The following is a 16,905-nucleotide window of genomic DNA, read 5'->3' as shown; positions in this document are numbered from 1 at the left end:
TTAATCATGGAAATTCACCACAGAGGTGACTAGCATTACAGAAGTGAGTGAGCACATATGAAGTAATGTTTATAATTGCTTCAAAAATCTCAACAAATACCACAAAACACAAACTTTTTGTGCAGTTTGGAACACAATATGCTTGGGAGTTAAAGGTACAGAGGCTGGATTTCCCAGAAGTTAAAGTGTGCCAAGGACAGTAATCAGTGATCAGATGTAAGAGAGAGAGAACGAGGAGAAAGATTAGAAATTTTCAAAGTTAAGGACTGGCATAGTTAAAATTGTTTTTCAAATCTTTAAAAATATGAAAAAACAAATTTAAGTAATATAATTTTGTTATTGAAAGGTTAAATGAGAATACATGACAGTTTAATGTAGTTTATTGCCAGTTAAAAGCATTAGTTTGAAGTGTGGTAATAAAGTTAACAGTAATGTACTACAATGGACTTGTCAAAGCAGCCTGTGGTGCTCATGGTCAATGTTAAATCAAGGGTAGCAGACATAAATTTGAATTCAAGCTGATCTGTCTGCTTAAATGTTATAGAATTCAGTTACACCCACAAAGACCAGCAAACCTAAGAGCAGCAGCACAGTTCAGCTTATCCCCATATGTAAGGAAAATACCTAAATCTGCTGGAGCTTACAAAGCAGATTTTATGTCTTATTTCAAAGTTGTTGTTTTCCCGCCATTCTGTACTGCTGCACTGGATATTAGTGTTCCTCCACCTGCCAAATTCCATTTTAACCCCTGTATAGGCTTGCAGTGTTCCTCTCCATCACATCCAGTTTCAAAATATCAACATGGCCTTACAATAACATGGCATCACAAACTACCAGGGGATACTACAGTGGCGACTTCAATCTTTTATGTGGTCCTATGGTTCAATGACCCAACAATCCATGATGGGGACCTTGCAGGTAAAACTAACATTGGCCCTGCATGGGCTAAACCGCAAAAGGGTAAAACTGCTGTGGGAGCCACATGGGCTAGCCTACAAGGGGTCCACATGGTTTTTGAAGCTGGACTGCCTCCAATTGGGGCCAAAACGGGATACCTGTGGGTTTGCTTTGCCCACACAGCCCCACAGTTCACCCACAGATAGCTGCTGTGGACGCACAGGGGCATGATTGTTGTGGATGTGGTTATTCTAAAAGTGAGATAGAAAGTAAGAGCCTGTGAATGACACATGGTTCATTTACTCACCTGCCTGTCCTTTTCCAAAGAGTTACCAAGGACAACTGTCCAGATGGTTCGGGGTAACAAACCATCTGTTATAACAGGTAAGCAGTCCAACACACACCCACAAGGCCAACACAAACTTGGTCCAAGAATAAATGGCAAATGGACTTATGTTTAAATATTGCTTGTCTGCCCAATTTAAGCACTCAAATCACAAATACTACAGCCTCATTCATCCAGTCACACACACAATGAATGCTCTATCCTAAGCTGCCCGACACATTGGCATGCAGACCGAAGGAGCTAGGGATCAAACCTTATGATTAGCTAGTTACAGTCACTCTAATAGAGGCAACCGAGGAAACTCCACTCTTGTCACAGCACTACTCATTCACTTTCTTGTTTATTTGGTCTTCTGCTCAGTTTCCATCATGCTAGCGGAGGCTGAACACCCACACACAAAATCTTCCCATATATGTTTTTGTAGATCATTCACACAAACTCGACACAGCACCCACACTTGACAGAAATTCAGATCTGGATGGAGAAACCCATGGTTTCATCAAGCTCTGAAAATTGAATAAATAACCAAGTACTGGTCCAAGTCTTAAAAACCCAAACACACTTAAAGGTTTCCCATAATCACACAACCAAATTAAATATCAGAGAAGTGATAAAAGCAGATTCAAGCCAAGAGCATTCAAATCCAAAATGGGGGGAAAAACAATCTTTGTGTGCAAGAATATAATCGTAACAAGCAGGAAGAAGAAAACTAGACAGCTATCGAACTCTGCAGAGGGTTTGAAAACATTTTAGTAAAAGGAAGTCTTACAGGGTTCTGCAAAACTGTGTGTGTATCCAGCTTTCACTCTCTACAGGCAACGTCATGTAAAAAATACAAATATACAAAAATGACCAACATAGTAAAAAAAATCCAGTCAAACACAGTCAATCAGTTTATACTTAAATATATACGTTTACAGCTTATACTTAAATAATTTGTCACTTCAGAATTTTCCTTTCTGAGGAAGTAAAGTGAGGGCATTAACAAGCAGAGCCTGAATCTCCCAGAAGGTAAACAGAAGCCTTCGGTGAAAACCTGGTAGATAAAAAGTTACATTAAATTGGCTAAAACGAATATTAGTAGGAACATGTATTCATTTGGGCTTCACTTGAACATTGAGGCACCGCTCCATGAAAACAACCCCCCCCAATGACAGCTATGACCCCCAGAAGAACAATGCTTCATGAACATGACACGGCTGAACCTAAGCTGCTGAGCTGACTGAACCTCTGCACACGAGCCTGAGACAATCCACAGAGACCCATCTCAACACTCACAGATCTCAAATGATTCTCTCCATCATTCCACATGCTCAACAGGACATCCCCTGGATTTCCACTTCCCCATATGTCAGAGCTTTTTTGGAGCCATGGGAGGGACCCACACACCAGTGTTAGAACAGCTAAAAGTCATCGTACTGACTAAAGAAGGAGAAGAAACATAAAAAACATCCAGTTGAGTGTCCTGGAAATTAATCATTGTGGGTTCAATTTCATTCTAGAAATGGCCAAACAACAAAAAAGAAAGTCAATTTTCTCCTCATGCCAGACAATGAGACAAGAAAGCTTTAGAGAAGCGTGAGCTAGCGTATTTGTCTCTATAAGAATAGGCCAACATAGTAGGCATTGGGGGAAAAGCTTCACTTTATATATGGCCGGTAAGGTAACTTCCTGCGAAGCTGAATGTGTTGCTTGCCTAGTGTTCTAGTCTAATTTGAAAGCTGGAGGTGAAAGAGTTATTCTGAGACAATCTCACCGATGCTGTTCTGATCACTGGGCCCCGCCACAGCTGGATCCCCCTGCTCTCCGCTCCTGGTCTCCTTCCATCTGCCCGTCCTCCTCTCTGCCCCGCCCTGCTCTTCTCCGTCAGGGCCGTGATTTCCATCAGGTACTGACTCAAAGGCGCTCTCCTCATCTTCCTCTTCCTGGGAGGAGAACACAGTGCTGCTGGAGAGCCGGTTACTCTCCACCGAAGACAGGCGGGTGTGGCTGCAAAACCGCCCCCTCCCCTCATAGCCGGAGTTGCTGTAGCATGATGTGCTGTAACAGGAGGTGCTGTAGCACGAGGTGCTGTAGCAGGAGGTGTCACAAAACTCGCACTCGCTTTCACCTGGAGCTCTGTGGGCGCTGCCGCCAGCCCTCCTTCCTCCTCCATTGCTGGAATCCCCCTCCTCGCTTTCTGGACAGGAAGGGGAGATCCTCCTGACTGCTGTGTGGCCTCCTCCAAATCCTTCACCTTCCAGAAGTTGATTCAGCTCAGAGAGGCGCTCAATGGAGAGGCTGCGGGGCAGCGAGCGCCGACAGCAGGGGCCCGGACACCCCAGAACCTGCACGAGTTTAAAGACACAGATCTTTTATTACTCTTCAGCAGAGGTGAATCAGAGTGAATGAGTGGGTTAGCCCTTCAGTATGTTAAGTGCAGAATGAGAACAGGATTTATGCTGCCACAGCTTTCTAAAATAAATCATGCATCGTGTGAGCAATCCCAGCACATCAGCTGATCTCAGTGCTACCGGGCAATTCCCTGTCTCATAAACAGCACGCTATTCAAATTCAGTTGGAACAATTTAATTTGGATCATTTTGGTTTATAGCTAACACTAAACCAAAGAGACAGTATGAGCACAGAAGATCGAGAAAAGCTAGCTTACATGCTATATGTGCTAAACAGGTGTACTGCCAACACTTCTTGGGGGAACTCCAGCTTAAGAAGCTCCACTGCATACACCACATAGTAAGAATGACTCCACAACATCTTCTGTTTGTTAGCAAGTGTCTAACCAGCCCATTACTGCCCCTACCTGAGAGGGTGACTGTGATGTATCCTCTTCTTCATCATCCTCCTGCCCCTCCTGCTCTTTGGAGGTTTTATGTGTTGGTGATGTGCTGTTTGTCTCCACAGTGCTGTCTGTATTCACTCCTTCCCCACTTTGCTCTTCCTCCTGGCTGGGCGGTCTGTGCTGGGCCGAGGGAAGACTGTGAAGGAGGTGGTGAATCCGGATGTAGTGGGATCGTGGCGTCTCAGGCTCGCCACAGGCCGAGGCAATCACCGTCTCCAGCTCTGACACCGGGAGGGAGCAGGGGCGGGTTTTACGGCGTGAATGAGCATTGGAGTTGTAGTTCGACAAGAGAGACTGGCAGGAGCAGGGGGCACAGCTTCTTTCCCCTCCCTCTCCAACCTCCTGCGGGGCCCCTTCAGCTGGGCCTACAGGAGCCTCCTGGGGTGCAGTGTTTTCCTCGGGGGGAGCCTCCACAGCAGTGGCCTCATCGAGAGTCATTTCTGCTACGGCACAGTCAGAGTGTGGCTCTGACTGTGCTTCATCCACAGCCTCTCTTCCTTCTGCTGTAACCTCCTCCTCGGCTTGGGCTGCAGTCTCCTCTCCCTGCTCCACATCTCCTTTCTCCTGCTGCCCCTCCTCTCCTCCCTCCTGCTGCTGCTCACCAGATTCTCCCTCCGCCTGCTCCACCTGAGGCTCAGGAGTCAAGGGTTCCTCTCTCACCGTGGTCTCCTCTTCCACACTTCCTTGCTCCTCCTGTGACGTCGCTTCACCCTGCTCCTTCTCAGCGGGTTGGACCTCCTTGGGTGCGGAGGCTGCTTCAGGTAAAGTCTCAGGGTCAGGAGGAGCATCCAAGGGAAGATCAGGCATGTCAGGGCCCACGCTCAGTGTGTCATCATCGGGAGCATCAGCAGCATGGTTGACATCTGCTGCGTGTCCACCCTCAGGACAGGCCGCCTCTATGACTAAGGAAACCTCCTCATCGTCTAAGAAAGAAAGGTACACGCTTTCATCACTGTTTCATAAGTTTCATTTTCAAGTTGCTGCCTTCAAACTGAGCTTTGTCTTCAGTGTGCAGTGACTTAAGTGAAATCACAAATTTTTCAGAGAAATACTGGGTGTGTGGCCTCTGAGAGCAAAGATTTACCTGCTAATTAGAGACTAAACTTTGAGCTGCTGGTGCCTTTTGCAGTATTTTTTACTGAATCATCTGACAAATAACACGACAGACCGTGCGGTACAGCTAATGTTCTTTAACTTCCTAGAAGCTGGCGTCCACATATGTGAACATCACATTTTGGGTTATTTAGACCAAAATACTCAATTTTGCTCTACAAGGGCCTGATATGCACTTATGAGGACATTATACTGCTACTGTTCTATCGAACTGTTTTAAACGAATATCCTCATCTGGTAATTGTTTGTTTTTATATTCATCAGGACCCAATCAGCCCAAATATCAAAGAGAAATTAAAAATGCATGCCTGTAACTGAAGTGTCACCACACAGTGCAAAAGTTGCTATAGTACGGTTAAACATCATTTAGTTAGCCAACAGTGGAACATTTGATGGATGTTACTTTAACATTAACCGCCGGTATAAGTTCCATTTGAAGGCAGCAACTGGGTACAATGGTTGTGCCATTACATTAGTAGCAGTTTAAAATCTTATATTATAAAATGTATTATGGAGATAAAATAAATCTTGCAGCATATCCAAGTCCTTTTCAGTCTCTTACATAATCTACAGCTACTAATTCAAGGTGAACTGTCCATACTACTACATAGCATTAAGCCTGGTGTACCTGGGTGAATGGAGGAGGTCAGCTCAAAGCGGAACTGCAGCTGGCCACAGACATGATCTGTAGGCAACCTGCGACCTAAGGAATAACTTACTACTCGATCCCTGGGGACAACACAGAGACAGGCGACAGTTAGAAAGGGTATGTAAATGAGAGAGAAGGGAGAAACTCGGTAAAAACATACAGTAAAAAAAAAGTAAAAATAACATAGTAGCTAAAATCAGACTGTTACATGGCTTTTAAAGCAGCTATAACCACCCACATCATTTACCTCACAGACAGCCTGTGTGGGCCAGTTTATGTAGGAGAACTTTTACAGCTCTACAGATTGAACCATTGAGCACAAGCAAACCCCTGAGCTGATGACAGCCATGCTGCATTTATTTAAACAGGGAAAATCCTCATAAATGTGTTTTACCCGATGGCATGTTTTTCCAGCAGTCTCTGGACCGGGACCGAGAGCTTCCCCAGGAAACGCTTGATGATTGGTCTGCTCTTGGCAAACTTATCCTTCACCTCAATCTCCAGGACATCAGTGGGTAGGGACACAAAGTTAAACCTCTGGAGAAACAACAGAGGACAGAGCAATTTCTTGTTGGATGTGTGATATGTAACACAGGCAATCATTTACAGCATTCAGCATTTAAAGCACTAACAGGAATTACTATAAAAAAGGAAAAAAAGCAGGCAAAAAACTTGATCATCCAAATTTGGCAAACAAGAATATATTATTAAATGAGATGTCCATATTCTGTAGACTGACTTGGGTCTGAGTGTTGAATCTAAACCAGCACCGTTTTGTGCTTAAATGTGCCAATTCTTGAATTCTTTGCTCGCACTTACTCAAACTGCCCTAATCCATACACCTAAAACCAACACATATCTGGCAACCCTTGAAGAGACCAGACCAGAGTCAGTGCCAGCACATCAATCCTCATGACTCACCAAGATAACTGTGAAAACTTGTTGGGTTTTTATATTTGCTATTCAAACATAGCATGAGTAAATGGAGTGCCTGCAGAATGAAGGGTATGAGCAGAACACCAACAACCGTATACGTACCCCCAACGTATATCATTTATGCATGTGACACAACAGCAACAACTTCATTATTTATTTATAAAATACAAACTGCGTTCTGCCACATTTCACACAGGCGAGACTGATTCAAACTAAAGTCACTTTTTGCATTTGTAATTAAATATTATAGTTATTGGAATTAAGCAATACAATCATCTTTATGGTTGCACAACTACTATACTAAGAAACTATGATTACATTTTGATATTGTTAGAATAAACTAATGAATGAAATGAACTAACAGTGGTAATAAAGTGTTTCTACTTGTATGCTATTTTAAGTTCTCCCCAGGTTACTAAAAACGACTTATCTCAAATGAATACTGGAGACGTGATTGTTAGAGTTCAAATTTCTGCAAATATGTGGGAGGGTTAAAGTGCTCCCTCTTCAGCAGATAATCATTAAAAGAAACTCTGCACATACAGTAAGGCTCAGGAATCACAACCATGTAACTCGTCCTGGATTAAAACATTTCCTGGTAGCTTAGCGTGCCTAATTTGGGGTTTATTTTTCTTCCTCAGTGTTATTTGTACTTTATTTATTTGAGAGAATCCAATTCCCCATCTTTCTCTTTTGGGGTTCTGATGACTGTCCAAGCTTCTTATACACTGCTTGGAGAGTCCAAATCCTCCAAAGCTTTTTATTCACTCTTACCAAGATAGATTTTAGAGGGAAATACTGATTGCAGCTTAAAGCTCTTTGAGACAAGCTTCAGAATTTCTGGCACCAAAAACGTTAAATGCTTAAATTAGTACTGGCACAAACCTGTTAGTTGGTTTTTATCAAAGAACAAAACAACAACAACAAACCCATGATGGGACTTCCCTTCTGCATTTATACATTTTATTCAAATGTCAATACAAAGACCTCTTTTCCTTGTCTCTGTCTTCACCTGCATTTCAGAGTTCTTGTAAATCCTGTCTTATGTCCGCGTCTTCATTTAAGGTTAACACTCCTTGAAATTATTATGATGGGGAAGTAATGGGCATCAACAGGCACATTAAAACCACCAGCCTAATATTGTCCTGAGGCTTTGCCCTGTTGGGGAATGCACATAGGACCTCTGGGTGATCACAGTGGTGTCTGGCACTGGGGCTTTATCATTTGGATGCTGTGGAATGGGGCATCAGCCTTGTTCTGATGATATACTTCATCAGGATCTGGGTGTTTTGAAGATGAGGCAGATGATCTTTGTTGAGTCCCTCAAGCAATTCATAAGCAGTTATTGCAGTGTGGAAAGTGCATTGTGTACCTAGGGCCTGTCATTGCAAAGAGAATGGTCTTAGTCTAATACTAAGGAATTAGGGCTGGGCTATATCACACTGTTCACGGTAATACTGGTATAATGTTGGGCAACGACAAGAAAATGAAATATCGCAATAGAATATGGGTAAAACACGCATGCGCACTGCCTTTGTTTTCATATGCACATGGTGGAAAAAGCATGGCGGCGACGCAGAATGAGAAGGGCGAAAGCGGATCGTTGAATGAAACGGATGAACCAGAACTGGTTTGTAAAAATGCTGCAGCTTCAGTGGTGTGGAACTGGTTTAGCTTTCGTCCCTCAGATACACAACAAAGCACTATTTTTGGTAGCGCATGCTAGCGGGCCGTCGTTATTACCGTGTTTTTTGGAAAATACGGCGCACTTAAAATCAATCCTTTGATTTTTCTGACCATCGACAGAGCCCCTTATAATCCCGTGTGCCTTATGTATGAACTCTGGTTGTGTTTACTGACCTCGAAACGATTTTATGTGCACGGCGCTCGAAAATCTGTCAAATGTTTTAGTACGACTTTGCTGAGCTACGAAGCCGCACCGCTTGATGGCTTGCCGGAGCATTACGGCTATCGTAGGCAGGAGCCTCGCGGAGTGATACATACTGTGTATTCTGCCCCTCGGTTGTTACTTTGTTGGGTTTCTTTGGCTGGCGCATTTCTCAGGTTTCCCAATAGTGGGCAGTATTACCCCTTCAGTTTGTGGCTTCTTCTTTGGTTATTTGGTGTGCACTACACTGCCCCCTTTGGTGATGTGTTGTAAACAGCAGGCAAAGTTCACACAGGCAGTGTGAGAAAATGCATGGAGCAGAAAACAAGCTGCACAACTTTAAGCTCAGTTTACATCGTTGGGGAGTTTGTTGAGCCATAATCTGTAAGTAAGCAATGTCTAACTTCACTTTCTGTAAGATTTGTTACTTTCATGTTACTTAAAAGGTTATTTGAACGTATAAGGAAAGATGTTAGTGATGAATGTAAAGTAGGGCTGAACGATTATGGAAAATATTCTAATTGCGATTTTTTGCCCCAATATTGCGATTGCGATGCGATATGCGATTATTTTTTAAGGTATTTGTCTTCTGTATTATTAAACAAAGACAAGCAATACATCATATAGTATGGCCAATACTATATTACATTAATTTTAAACTGTTCTTTCCTGGAAGACAGACCTCTGTTATGATAACATGAGGTGATGCATGAATTGATGACGGACATTTTTATTTAACTTCTTCAATCACAACAGTATATTTGAACATACACAATAGTTTATTTTTAGCTTACAAACATCTGAGCATAAAGTGCTGACAAGGAACCCTGGTGTAAACATTAAAATGAAAGTCAGTACAATGTGCAGATTGCAGAAATATACATAAACAAAATCAGTGGCTTTACCACACTCAGTTTTTCGACATCTGTGAACTACTAGACAGTCATTCAATTAAAAAATAATATTAAATAAATAAAACTAATAAATAAAAAATACACACATCTTACTGATCTCTGCAGTCAGTAACATTACACATAAAGTGCAAACATAATAGCAATTGTATAAACACACACACAAACACGCCTTTAAAGTTTAAAGGCGTGAAATTGGACGGTCTAGTTCTGATTAGCGTCGCCGCTGTCTCGGTGGAGTTTAATAAACTCGGCCGTCTGCTTCTTGCTATCTAAAATATAACCAGACACTGGTGTAAATTCTCGACTGTCTCATACTTCTGTTTAATAAGTTTTCTGTTTGACGTTTAGTCAGCTGTGTGAAAACCAAGGAGGAACCCACCCGGGGGATTAATAAAGTTTTATTTTATCTAATCTAATAACTTTAATCTCAGCCAAACCGATTTACTCACGAACAAACAAAACACTGAAAAAAGCCCAACAATAACATTTTTAGGTTGTCTAAGTGACTTATATATTACGTTTAACCCGAGCAGCGAAACTCCGCGGTGATCTGAAAATGATGTGCCGGGAGTTGTGCCGTTCTCGGCCGCATCAGTAACCCTCGAGCTCCCGGCTAGCTGTCGAGCTGGTGGGTAGCAGACGCCTCTGAAAACGTCGAAGCACTTTTGCAAATATGGGATATCTTGATAAACCGAGCAGATATTCGATGTTTACACAACTACTTTCTCGCCTGAAAATATGTTAAAAGTTTATTTTGTGACCCAGAAAGATTAGTATGAGTAATTTTAAAACTTAGTAGCGGCCGCCATTGCTGGAAACTGGAGTTTGGCTGGGCCGCGCTATGAATTCTGGGATATGGTAGTAATTTGGACAGCCTTCGGCGCGTCGCTGTGACGTAATCGGTCTACAAATGCGGCCTCAGGAGGATGCAGCCCATGAATTTGGACATGTCCAGAGTATAATCGCAGCCTTTGCGGTTAGAAAATTGCACTTGATCATGTCGCGATATAATCGCAAATGCGATATATCGTTCAGCCCTAATGTAAAGCATAAGGAAAGCTATGTTGCTAACTTCTGTTTTGTTTACAAAATATGTTGATACTGATGCTTACGTATTATTTTACTGTATGTTCACAGTCTTACAAATTAAAAGAGGAAAAAACGGTCCGTTAAAGACACAAAGACAAAGCGATGTGTCCTGTCGTTCCTGGAACCATCTCCTCTTATGTTAAGCTCGCTGCATAGGGTGAATAGCCATACATTCACCTGAGGGCAGCAGAGTAAGAAGATTATCTACCTATCAAGCACCCAAGATGTCTCAGCCTGAAGCGTCACCGCCTCTCTCCCAGATGGTGGTCCGGTCAGAGTGCCACTCACGCTCTTCACGCTCTTCACGTCGTTCATCGGCCAGTCAAGCTGCAGCCCGAGCCAGAGCAGAAGCAGAAGCCGCCCGCACTAGAGCACAGTACGCCAAACGCCAGATCGACATGGAGGTTGAGAAGGCACGCATCGAGGCAACACTAAACGCTCTAAAGAAGGAGGGTGAGGCTGAAGCAGCGCTCGCCGCAGCTCATGTCCTGGAAGCGGCAGCCGATGAGGAGCATGACGCCGTTGACCTCACAGAACAAGGAGTCTCCTCTAAAACACCTCCTTCCATCAGACGCGCTCAAGATTATGTGAACGCTCACTTCGCTAACCGCAGCTTGGTAGTTAATGAAGACGGAAAGCCTGATACAGGACAACTGGTTGGTAATAACAACGCTCAGCATCTACGACAGAGTCAACCACCAGTTGCCTCCTCTCCAGGTGAACATCTCACTGATTTTGTAGATCAGGAGCAACCAAAGTCCCCTCCTATAAACAGAAAAACTGACATTGCAACCCAGCCTAAACCTTCATTGCCTCCAAAGACTGAACTCTCAGATTTCACAGCCTATCTAGCACGCCGTGATCTGCTGACAGCGGGATTCAAGGTTTTTGACAACCGTCCTGAGTCTTACTTGTCCTGGAAGTCCATTTTCCGCAACGCCATAGAAGGCCTCAACCTCAAGTTCAGCGAAGAGCTTGACCTTCTCACCAAGTGGCTCAGCGGGGAGTCACTACAACATGCGCTGAGGATCAGGGCGGTCCATGTGAACAACCCACACGCAGGTCTTCAACGTTTGTGGCAACGTCTGGACAAAAGTTTTGGTTCTCCAGAGGTAGTCGAAGCAGCACTTTTCCAACGCTTACAGTCTTTTCCAAAAATATCTAATAAGGACACTCACTTATTGCAGGAGCTTGCAGATCTCCTGTTGGAGTTAGAATATGCACAAAGTGAAAATTATCTACCCGGCCTTAGCTTTCTGGACACCCCAAGGGGGATAAACCCGATAGTGGAAAAGCTCCCCTACGGACTCCAGGAGTCCTGGGTGAAACAGGGGACAAAATACAAAAGGGACAACGGTGCAGTTTACCCACCTTTCTCATATTTTGTTCAGTTTATAAATGATTATGCAGAAATGAAAACAGATCCTAGCTTTATGTTACAAAGTTCAAACATAGTAGCTCCAAAACCTGATAAGCCATTGTTGAAACCAACTAAATACAGAGGTGCGGTTGCAGTGAACAGAACAGATATTAGTCAAACAAATGTCACAGCTCGAACGTCAGTTCTCAACCCAGACAGACAATGTCCTATTCACCACAAGCCCCATTCACTTGCTAAATGCAGGGGTTTTAGGTCAAAAACACTAGATGAAAGGAAAAGCATCCTCAAAGAACATGCTATTTGTTATAAGTGTTGTTCTTCCACAGGTCACCGAGCTAACGATTGCAAAGCCATTATCCAATGCTCAGAATGTAATAGTGACGCTCATGTGTCTGCCATGCATGCTGGTCCACCTCTGTGGGCAACCAAGGACTCTAACCTCCTGCCTCAAAGCCACGGCGGGGAGTCTGATCCTTCAAGCCCTGTAACCACAACTGCTTGCACAGAGGTGTGTGGCCCAGGTCTAAAAGGCAAATCCTGCTCTAAGATTTGTTTAGTCGACGTGTATCCCCGCACAAATCCTGAAGAGAAAAAGAGGATGTACGCCATGTTGGATGATCAAAGCAACTCATCCTTAGCCAGGTCTGCTTTCTTCGACATGTTTAATGTAAAAGGCGCTATGCTCCCATACACCATGAAAACATGTGCAGGTTTGTCAGAGGCTGGAGGACGCAGAGCAACTAATTTCATTATTCAGGATGTAAATGGGGAAGTGTCCATGGTGCTGCCCACACTAACAGAATGTGATCACATTCCAGATAATAGAGATGAGATACCCACCAAGGAGGCTGTGTCGGCTCACCCTCATCTACACGCACTCGCTTCACAGATCCCTCCTCTGGACCCAGCCGCGGACATTCTCCTCCTCTTGGGCCGGGACATCATCCAAGCTCACAAGGTTCGCAGTCAGGTAAATGGTCCAAACAGTGCACCTTATGCCCAACACCTCGATCTGGGATGGGTGGTTGTAGGCGATGTCTGCCTCTCAGGTGCCCACAAACCCACAGTAAACTCTTTCAAGACAGACATTCTGAATAACGGGCGCCCTACCTCCCTTAGCCCCTGTGCAAGCAAAATCTATATAAAAGACAAATACACAGAAAGCTGTCCTAAATTCGAGAAGACACAAGCAGAAGTAGGCAGACACATTTTCCAGCAAACAGCAGATGATGACAAAACGGCTCTTTCAGTAGAAGATGCATTATTCCTGGAAATTATGCACAGAGACTTTACTAAAGATGAGGCGAACAATTGGGTAGCTCCACTCCCATTCCGCTCCCCCAGACAGCGTTTACCCAACAATAGGGACCAAGCCCTCAGTCGCTTAATGACGCTCCGCAAAACACTGAAAAAGAAACCTGAAATGAAAGAACATTACATTGAGTTTTTAGACAAAACTTTCAGTAAGGACCACGCTGAACCAGCTCCAGCTTTAGCTCCAGAACAAGAATGCTGGTATCTTCCTAGTTTTGGCATTTATCACCCTCAGAAGCCAGGAAAAATTAGGGTGGTTTTTGATTCAAGTGCGCAATACAACAATGTTTCTCTCAATGATGTGCTACTAAAAGGGCCAGATCTCAATAATACTCTTGTGGGAGTTCTGATGCGTTTCAGGTCTGACCCATACGCAGTCATGGCCGACGTGGAGCAAATGTTTTACAATTTTGTTGTCAGAGAAGACCACCGCAACTACCTTCGCTTCTTGTGGTTCAAAAACCATGATCTGGATGGAGAAGTACAGGAATTCAGGATGAGAGTCCACGTGTTCGGGAACTGCCCCTCCCCATCAGTGGCCATTTATGGACTGAAACGAACAGCGATGGAGGGAGAAAAAGAACACGGCAATGATGTAAGAGAGTTCATTGAACGCCACTTTTATGTGGATGATGGACTAAAATCATTTCCTTCCACCGATGAGGCCATCAACATTCTCTGTGGGGCTCAGAAGATGCTGGCTCAGTGTAACATACGCCCACATAAAATCTCATCCAACTGTCCTACCATCACAAACGCTTTTCCAAGTGAGGACCTTGCAGCTGACATGCAGGGCCTTGACCTTGGGCAGACACCCATGCAGAGAAGCTTGGGCTTGGGCTGGAACCTGTCTACAGACTTGTTCAGGTTCCAAATAACCGTCAATGAGAAGCCCTTTACCAAGCGTGGAGCATTGTCAGTCGTTAATAGTGTGTATGACCCACTCGGCTTTGCTGTCCCTGTCATTGTAGAGGGCAGGGTCATACTCAGAGACATTTCCACTGACATTTGTGAATGGGACACTGAACTCCCTAAAGACAAATTACAACAGTGGCAACAGTGGAAACACTCCCTCAAACATCTACAACAACTTGAGATTCCCAGAATGTTCACCTCAATACCACTCTCTGCAGCAGTAACTAAGGAAATCCATGTTTTCTGCGATGCCTCTACCAAGGCAGTGGCCGCTGTTGCCTACCTTAAACTCACAGACAGAGATGGTCATAATGAGGTGGGCTTCCTTCTCGGCAAGGCACGGCTTGCCCCAAGACCAGACATCACCATACCCAGACTTGAGCTCTGTGCAGCGGTCCTGGCTGTCGAGGTGGCAGAGTTGGTCGTGGACGAGCTGGACGTCGCAGTTGATCAGGTGAGCTTCTATTCAGACTCCAAAGTAGTCCTTGGTTACATCTTCAACACAAAGAGGCGTTTTTACATCTACGTGCACAACAGAGTGGAACGCATCAGGCGATCCACACAAGCTCACCAGTGGCATTATGTGCCCACTCACTTAAATCCGGCTGATCATGCCACGCGCGCATTACCTGCTGAGCAGCTTTCTACCTCCACATGGCTCAGTGGACCTGCTTTTCTTACCAAGTCAGAAACAGGTCAGTCTCAGGCAGAGTCATTTGATCTTGTAGACCCAGAGACTGACAACGAACTGCGTCATGAGGTAACTACTTGTGTTACCACTCTTGCAAAGGATGTTCTCAGTAGTGCCAGATTCGAAAGGTTTTCTAGTTGGAATGTACTACTGAAGGCTATATCTAGACTCCGACACATTGTTCAGTCCTTTAAGCAGAACATAGAAGGCACCTGTCAGGGCTGGCACAGCTGTAGTGAGCATTTAACCGAAAAGCAGCTCGATCAAGCTAAGATCATTATCATTCGCACTGTCCAAAGAGAAATCTATGCAGAAGACATAAGACAGCTTGAAAAGAGTATGCCCCTCAAAAGTTCAAGCCCACTTAGCAAACTGAACCCATTTCTTGACACAAATGGAATCCTCAGAGTGGGTGGGAGACTAAGACGAGCACAGTTGACTTCGGATGAAACAAATCCTATCCTCATCCCTGCCAAACACCACCTTGCCCAGCTCATTATAAGACACTTCCATGTGAAAGTATGCCATCAGGGCAGACATTTTACTGAAGGAGCAGTCAGAGCTGCAGGCTTTTGGATTGTGGGAGGAAAAAGAGCAATAAGCAAAATGATATTCAGCTGCGTGACATGTCGAAAACTAAGAGGCAGACAGCAGGAACAGATTATGGCTGAGCTACCAGAGGATAGGCTGTCCACTGACCCTCCGTTCACACATGTAGGGCTTGATGTGTTCGGGCCCTGGTCTGTCACTGTCAGAAAAACGCGTGGTGGGCAAGCGGATGCAAAGCGATGGGCAGTCATATTTACGTGCATGAGTACACGGGCCATTCACATTGAAGTTATAGAATCAATGGACACGTCATCATTCATCAATGCCCTGCGTCGTTTTTTTGCCATCAGAGGTGCAGTCAAACTTCTTAGGTCCGATTGTGGGACAAATTTTGTGGGTGCCTGCAAAGAGCTGCAAATAGACAAACAGGGCTGCTACAACAGCAAACTAAACAGCTTTCTTGAAGTCTCTGGCTGCAAATGGCTATTCAACCCCCCACATGCGTCGCATATGGCTGGCTCCTGGGAGCGAATGATTGGGGTCACGCGCAAAATCCTTGATGCAATGCTCCTAGAACACAGGAATGCAAAGCTTACCCATGAAATACTAGTGACCTTAATGGCTGAAGTCACTGCAATAGTGAATGCTCGTCCGTTAACAGCAGTTTCTGCAGATCCAGATAACCCAGTCATCCTTACCCCAGCCATGCTGCTCACGCAAAAGGTTACGACCCCACCAATCCCACCAGGTCAGTTTGGAAACAGTGATCTGTTCAAAGCTCAATGGAGGCGCGTACAATACCTCGCTGATGTCTTCTGGAGACGATGGAAAAAAGAATACATCTCAGGACTTCAGGACCGCCGCAAATGGAAAACAGTAAAGCCTAACCTACAAACAGGAGATGTTGTTCTTTTAAGAGAGACACTCGAACATAGGAACAACTGGCCACTTGGACTTATCACCAAAACCTTTCCCAGTGAGGATGGGCTTGTAAGGAAGATAGAGGTGAGGATTTTCCGCAAGGGTGAAAACAAGTGCTACATAAGGCCTATAAGTGAGGTTGTGCTATTGGTGTCTAAGGATTGTACTTAGAAGCAGAAGCTTTGTTTCATTGTATGTCACTTGCCTTTTACATGTTAGTTGAGGGTGACATTCCATGGATGTCAGGCGGGGAGTATTCTGCCCCTCGGTTGTTACTTTGTTGGGTTTCTTTGGCTGGCGCATTTCTCAGGTTTCCCAATAGTGGGCAGTATTACCCCTTCAGTTTGTGGCTTCTTCTTTGGTTATTTGGTGTGCACTACACTGCCCCCTTTGGTGATGTGTTGTAAACAGCAGGCAAAGTTCACACAGGCAGTGTGAGAAAATGCATGGAGCAGAAAACAAG

The 16,905-nt window shown here is 44.4% G+C and overlaps 1 protein-coding gene across 5 annotated transcripts in view; it reads right to left on the bottom strand.

Moving 5' to 3' along the window:
- The window catches only part of hecw1a (HECT, C2 and WW domain containing E3 ubiquitin protein ligase 1a), a 98,877-nt gene that overhangs the window by 30,315 nt on the left and 51,657 nt on the right, over window positions 1-16,905 (bottom strand). For 4 of the 5 annotated variants that reach the window (XM_086305392.1, XM_086305395.1, XM_086305391.1 and 1 more), the window contains 4 exons: window positions 6,239-6,381; window positions 5,824-5,924; window positions 4,044-5,005; window positions 3,000-3,570 (listed from right to left, as the gene is read on the bottom strand). In XM_086305392.1, the coding sequence (XP_086161518.1) occupies window positions 3,000-3,570; window positions 4,044-5,005; window positions 5,824-5,924; window positions 6,239-6,381 (1,777 nt within the window). Of the gene's footprint in view, window positions 1-2,999; window positions 3,571-4,043; window positions 5,006-5,823; window positions 5,925-6,238; window positions 6,551-16,905 lie in introns of those variants that run through there. The other variant, XM_086305394.1, reaches the window with a different exon arrangement.

This window comes from Aulonocara sp. 'chitande type north' Nkhata Bay, linkage group LG9, assembly GCF_057382095.1.
Source record: "Aulonocara sp. 'chitande type north' Nkhata Bay isolate Kocher_YH1m ecotype deep benthic linkage group LG9, A_spYH_male_GT1.1, whole genome shotgun sequence".
In the NCBI taxonomy this organism is placed as follows: Eukaryota; Metazoa; Chordata; class Actinopteri; order Cichliformes; family Cichlidae; genus Aulonocara; species Aulonocara sp. 'chitande type north' Nkhata Bay.
This window is presented reverse-complemented; position numbering and strand designations above follow the sequence as displayed.